At 45.9% G+C, this 6,205-nt stretch overlaps 1 protein-coding gene across 2 annotated transcripts in view; it reads left to right on the plus strand.

The window, feature by feature from the left end:
• The window catches only part of TNFRSF21 (TNF receptor superfamily member 21), a 66,670-nt gene extending 60,673 nt beyond the window's left edge, over positions 1–5,997 (plus strand). For both annotated transcript variants that reach the window (XM_069975833.1, XM_069975832.1), the window contains exons 5-6: positions 226–448; positions 2,682–5,997. In XM_069975833.1, coding sequence (XP_069831934.1) covers positions 226–448; positions 2,682–2,911 — 453 coding nt within the window. In that variant the 3' untranslated portion in view covers positions 2,912–5,997. The remainder of the gene's footprint in view (positions 1–225; positions 449–2,681) is intronic.
• Positions 5,998–6,205: the final 208 nt, after the last annotated feature.

A 6,205-nucleotide genomic window follows, 5' to 3' on the forward strand; every position in this document is an offset into this window, starting at 1 on the left:
GGTTTTTTTAGTGATTTTATTAAGTGATACGGTATGTGATAATCTGCAGAGCTCCCCACGCCCTAACCTCTGACAGTACAGTATGTTCGTGTTATAGTGCCCACCGAGCCATGCGAAATGCGGCCAAGCCTGTCGACGGAGCCTTGGCTTTGTATCTTGGGAAATAAATAAATGAGTGCATTGTCTAGCGCTATTCATGTATATTTCTTCTGTTTGCTCTGACAGATAGAAGATGACAAGCCAACCCTTCCAGTGAATCCTAACCAGCCAATGCCAACTCAGGATCCTGCCCTCAAGGCACCCGAACCCGCTGCCCTGACAATTGAACCATCTCCGCTGGATAAGAACAAAGGCTTCTTTGCTGATGAGTCAGAACCTCTCCTGCGATGCGACTCTACGTCCAGCGGTTCCTCTGCCCTCAGCAGAACGGGCTCCTTTATAACCAAAGGTAACTTATCCAGGTTCTCAGTGGTGCCAGTCCCAGTCACATGTCTATGCATAAGGGGTCCAATTGATCATAGGGAAGGGACCAGTTGATTCAAAAGACAGGGCAGTTCCTTTGTCAGTGACCTTTTGAAGGTTACAGATTTTATTAACTTTATTAAATATTTTGATTACCAACAGTGTATTGCAGGCTGTTCACCCGCCATTTTTTTGTGCCTATTTTGCCGCTTAGCAGTGAAAGGGGCTCCCAGTGTGTCATAATGCTGACAGCAACATCCAATAATTGCAGATCAAGAGAAATGGGCAGGTGCTGGAGCTGGAAGGAGAGCAAGAGAAGTGGGAAGGGGAAGGAGCCAGAGCTGGAAGGAGAGCTAGAGAAGTGAGGAGGAGCAAGAGCTGGAAAAAGAACTAGAGAAGTGGCAAGGAGCAGGAGCTGGAAGGAGAACTAGAGAAGCGGGAAGGGGAAGGAGCCGGAGCTGAAAGGAGAGCTAGAAAAATGAGGAGGAGCAGGAGCTGGAAGGAGAGCAAGAGATATGAGGAGGAGCAGGAACTCAAAGGAAAGCTAGAGAAGTGAGGAGGAGCAAGAGCTGGAAGGAGAGCAAGAGAAGTGGGGAGGAGGAGCTGGAAGGAGAGCAAGAGAAGTGGGCAGGAGCAGGAGCTGGAAGGAGAGCAAGAGAAGTGGGGAGGAGGAGGAGCTGGAAGGAGAGCAAGAGAAGTGGGGAGGAGCAGGAGCTGGAAGGAGAGCAAGAGAAGTGGGGAGGAGCAGGAGCTGGAAGGAGAGCAAGAGAAATGGAAGGAGCAGGAGCTGGAAGGAGAGCAAGAGAAGTGGGGAGGAGCAGGAGCTGGAAGGAGAGCAAGAGAAGTGGGGAGGAGGAGGAGCTGGAAGGAGAGCAAGAGAAGTGGGGAGGAGGAGGAGCTGGAAGGAGAGCGAGAGAAGTGGGGAGGAGCAGGAGCTGGAAGGAGAGCAAGAGAAATGGGATGGAGCAGGAGCTGCAAGGAGAGCAAGAGAAGTGGGGAGGAGCAGGAGATGGAAGGAGAGCAAGAGAAGTGGGGAGGAGCAGGAGATGGAACGAGAGCAAGAGAAGTGGGGAGGAGCAGGAGCTGGAAGGAGAGCAAGAGAAGTGGGGAGGAGCAGGAGATGGAAGGAGAGCAAGAGAAATGGAAAGGAGCAGGAGCTGGAAGGAGAGCAAGAGAAATGGGGAGGAGCAGGAGCTGGAAGGAGAGCAAGAGAAGTGGGGAGGAGCAGGAGATGGAGAGCAAGGGAAGTGGGGAGGAGCAGGAGCTGGAAGGAGAGCAAGAGATGTGGGAAGGAGCAGGAGCCGGAAGAAGAGCAAGAGAAGTGGGGAGAAGCAAGAGCTGGAAGGAGAGCAAGAGATGTGGGAAGGAGCAGGAGCCGGAAGAAGAGCAAGAGAAGTGGGGAGAAGCAAGAGCTGGAAGGAGAGCAAGAGATGTGGGAAGGAGCAGGAGCTGGAAGGAGAGCAAGAGAAGTGGGGAGGAGCAAGAAGGAGGGGCAGGCAATGTTGAAGGGAGAAAACCATTGGGGTCAGGGGGAACTGTTGCGACAGGGAGGCAAATGGACAGAGGGGAAAGGAGAAAAACATTAGGGGCTGGGAGGGGTACAGCTGGAGCGTGCAGGAGGAGTGGGAAGTAAAACAACATTACAGAGGAAAACAGGAGGAGGGGGGCAATGGTGGTGGGAGGATCAGCGGGAAATGCTGGGAGGACCTAAATGGATATGAGCATATTTGTTGGTGAAAGTCAGGAATGCAACAGCAGACAACTCCCCAATTAGTACTGTACAGTGACTTTTGTTGGGGGTGGATAGTCTGACAAGGTATTGTTCAATCTTATGGCCAGAAATAGAAGAGACACCACTGCAATATTGGTATACTGTAGTGTGTCTTTAAATGCCCTTATGGTGCCTGCTTAAATGATCCCAGGAGGATTTTCACAGTGGTGGATTGTCTATGGGACTTGGAACAACACAACTGTTGGCACTGATGGGTGCAGCTCACCATTGCATTGCTTCCAGTTGGCACCTACTATCTGTTCCTTTCCTACCTTTTATTGGGACACACCTGTCTCCTGATGATGTTTCTAATGAGGGAAGCCTGACTAGTCACACTGTTATGAAATGTTCAACGGTTACACCATAAATTTTAGTTGACCCTAGTAATTGTTGCATTTCTGACCTTTTAAATCCGTATTGACAGTGTTTGCTCTTCCTCCTCCCACAGAAAAAAAGGACACGGTACTCCGCCAGGTTCGCTTAGACCCCTGTGACCTGCAGCCGATCTTTGATGACATGCTCCCCATCCTCAGTCCCGAAGAGATCCATATCATTGATAAAATACCACAGGCCGAAGACAAGCTGGACCGTCTCTTTGAGATAGCTGGCGTCAAGAGCCAAGAGGCCAGCCAAAAACTCCTTGACTCTGTCTACAGCCACCTCCCCGACCTGCTGTAGCCTTGGTAACATCTACCGTAAAACTGCTTGCCTTGAATGACAGAATAAGCGGGTACCTTGCTTTTCCGGGCCAGTCGTAACTAAACATCTCCACCTATTGCATTCACCCCGACCGCGGCATCGACGGGGATGCCGCGCGTGCTGCAAACGTATGTTGGATTTGCAGCTTTGTACATATCATGTCCCATTTTCAGTTCAAGGTAATTTGAGTCACCTCGTTCGCATATGAAGTGTAGCCCTGGAGGGTCTCGAAGGCATTCCACTACACAAAGTACACAGTATGTTGAGAACCATTACGTTGCATAATACAGACCACTCTTGGCACCACTCGTATCTTCTGGTTTTCTGTATATTGCTGTTGGTTATTATCACAGGGCTGGAGATGATAGCCTGCCCCACCGAGCTGCTGATGAGACTTACAATGCATGGTACTTACCTATATCACAGCCGGTGCAAGAGTATGGGGTCCTAGGATTCCTCGTGGGAGGGACTTCAGGTTCTGAAATGCTGCAGCTGTCTCAGTCACCACATCTTCATCCCGCCCATGAGGGACTCGTGTCTTATTGTTAGAGCCCACTTTATCGGAATCAGCAGTTTTTTTTTTTTCTCTACGTACTGTTTAAAAGTTTCATTTCTCACGAATGATTGCACAGACAGAAGTCACCTTTTGGGTTATTGATCGGTTTCTGGAAAAATGAAGTAAAAAATTATATATTTTGTCATAATTAGTCATCTGGACTAGTTTTTCTCAGGATGAGAGTACCTGCCATTTATGTATTCTTTTTTTTTTTTTTTTTGCATGACAACATAACCCAACACCCCCACGGTGGCAGGATCCATTTTGTGGGCTAAACCAATGCTTACTGTTATGGTGCGAGTCACGACTCCTCCGTACCTGGGTCATGAATGCTCTGGATGTTGGCCCCCAAAATGGCCACCTCGTCTCTATTTAGGTGCACTTTAATTCATGGAGATATCATGCAGAATTTTGTTGCTATAGTCAATGTATTTTTGGGCACCTCATAAAGTAAAGATCCGACTGTGTATGTACACAGCTGAAGAAAATATCTGGCACATTTGTTTGTATACCTATTTTTTCCTCTTCTTAATTGGTTTTTACTCTGTGTAAAAAAAAAAAATAAAAAAAAATCTCAAAACAATCAAGCAGACAAGCTTCTGTTGACAGATCTCATCATGGCTTTATGTTCATACATTTCATGCTTCCCTCCCGCCCCACCCCCCACAGATGCTGGTACCGTTGCATTCCTGTGGTCAATCCATGACTGGTCCCAGGGTCCAAATTGCTCCTGGCACCGCCCTTTTTATAAAAACGCACTTTTAATCTGGCAGCGCAGTGTCAATGAGGTGTGGCCTAGAACTTCCGTGTCCTATGCCTCCAGCGCCTCTCTTATCTTGCTGCCTGCCCTTTTTATTCGTTATGCTCCTGGGGTGGGTAGAGAGCAAGAAGAGAGAGGCACTGCAGGCCTAGGACATGAATGCTCTAGGCCCCGCCTCATTGACACTGTGCCACCAGATTAAAAGAGCGATTTCATAAAAAGGACAACACCAGGAGCAATTTGAACTCTGGAACCAGACATAGATTGACCGTGGGAACGCAACAGTACCAGCAGTCTAGGTGAGTCGGAGTGCCTACAGATTCCCTTTAACCCTTATGGAGGTGTTCCTCCAGTTACGTAATCCCAGAATACACAGCTCACCCTTCATGGTCGGGTTGTAGAGGCATCTGCACAAGGAATTGGGAATTCCTATTATTTAGGCCTCAACTGCCCTGCATGAGCTCCAATCAGCTTGCTGCCCCACTGCAGCAGAACATTGTTGTGTAAAGAATAAGATCTGCCAACAGCAGCTTGTTTACTGTTTCCAGGTAAAATGAATTTTTAAAAAATGAATACTTAAGTTTATATAAATGTTAATATTCAAGAATTTTTAAGCCACATCATCATCCTGGATCGTTCACAATACAGTCGATCAATCCCTTAAAAGCAGATGTTAACCACTAGCACTTCACCGGTTACATATGTATATTGCACTTACCAACAATCTTTGTACGAGGTCTCCGTGTATTTTATGTTACGTCTCTTAAAGGGAAATTCCATCTCCATAGTTTAAATTATTTTAACTATTCATCGTTTTCCTGCCTAAAATTGGCTGCAAACCACTCAGACCCTGAGACTTGTACCTGATCAAAGGTCTCCAATGAGTTCCAGCTGTTTCTATGATGATAGAGGTCGGTAAGGATGGCCAGCACTTTAAGAAACTTTCAGCAAGTAGCCCCTCTAAGGGCCCTATTCCACCAGACGATTGTCGTTTGTATAATCGTTAACGATTAATGATCTCAAACGACCACTATTGCGAAAGACCTGAAAACGTTCACTCATTTCCATGGAACGACAATCGTTACATATGATCGTATTTGCGATCGTTTTATCTTCGCTAATTCTTCGCTATTGCAGTCGTATCTACTGCGAACGACCGAATGGCATCTTATTCAATGCGAACGATTTGCGAACGAGCAACGATAAAAATAGGTCCAGGTCTTATTAAGCGATCAACGATTTCACATTCGGTCATTAATCGTTAACTGCTATTCAAACGAACGATTATCGTTTAGATTCGAACGATTTAAAGATAATCTGAACTATAATCGTCCGGTGGAATAGGGCCCTAAGTCTGGGTTTTTAGCAGGTAATTTCTGGCAGGTTGAGTCATCACCATTATTCTGAACTCTAACTCATCCTCCATCCATTCCGCTGTCATTTTTGGAATTGCCCTTTAAATTATTTTGTATTTTCAGGTGCTTTTTTTTTTTTTCTATGTTCTCCACAAAAAAAAAAAGTCTGACAAGAATGAGATTTGCCTTCGATAGAACTAATTTATTACTAGCCGTTTGTTACTGGACGATGCTTCTGTATGTTCACCTCATGAAGACGAGATATTCCGTGTACTTATCTAACCCTATTAGTAAGCAATCAGATATGTTAAGCATTAAGCAAGTGCGTTCTTTTTTTTTTTTTTTTTTTCTTGTTTTCTAAGAAAAATATTAAAAAAACCTATTTATATATCAAGAGCTGTTTGTGTTATTCTGTTCACGGTGACGAACACCAGGGGTCATGTGACGACGTGACTCATGCCAAGGCTGCGTGTTTGTGTTATGTCTGGTTGGCTGGCTGTATTTTTAGTACTTTTTTTTTGTGTTTGCACTATGACCCATATACAGTAGAAATACAGTATAATCCTCGGGCTTATTTCTTTTTTTCTTCTACCCTATTTTGT

Source organism: Dendropsophus ebraccatus, chromosome 6 (genome assembly GCF_027789765.1).
Source record: "Dendropsophus ebraccatus isolate aDenEbr1 chromosome 6, aDenEbr1.pat, whole genome shotgun sequence".
Taxonomy (NCBI): domain Eukaryota; kingdom Metazoa; phylum Chordata; class Amphibia; order Anura; family Hylidae; genus Dendropsophus; species Dendropsophus ebraccatus.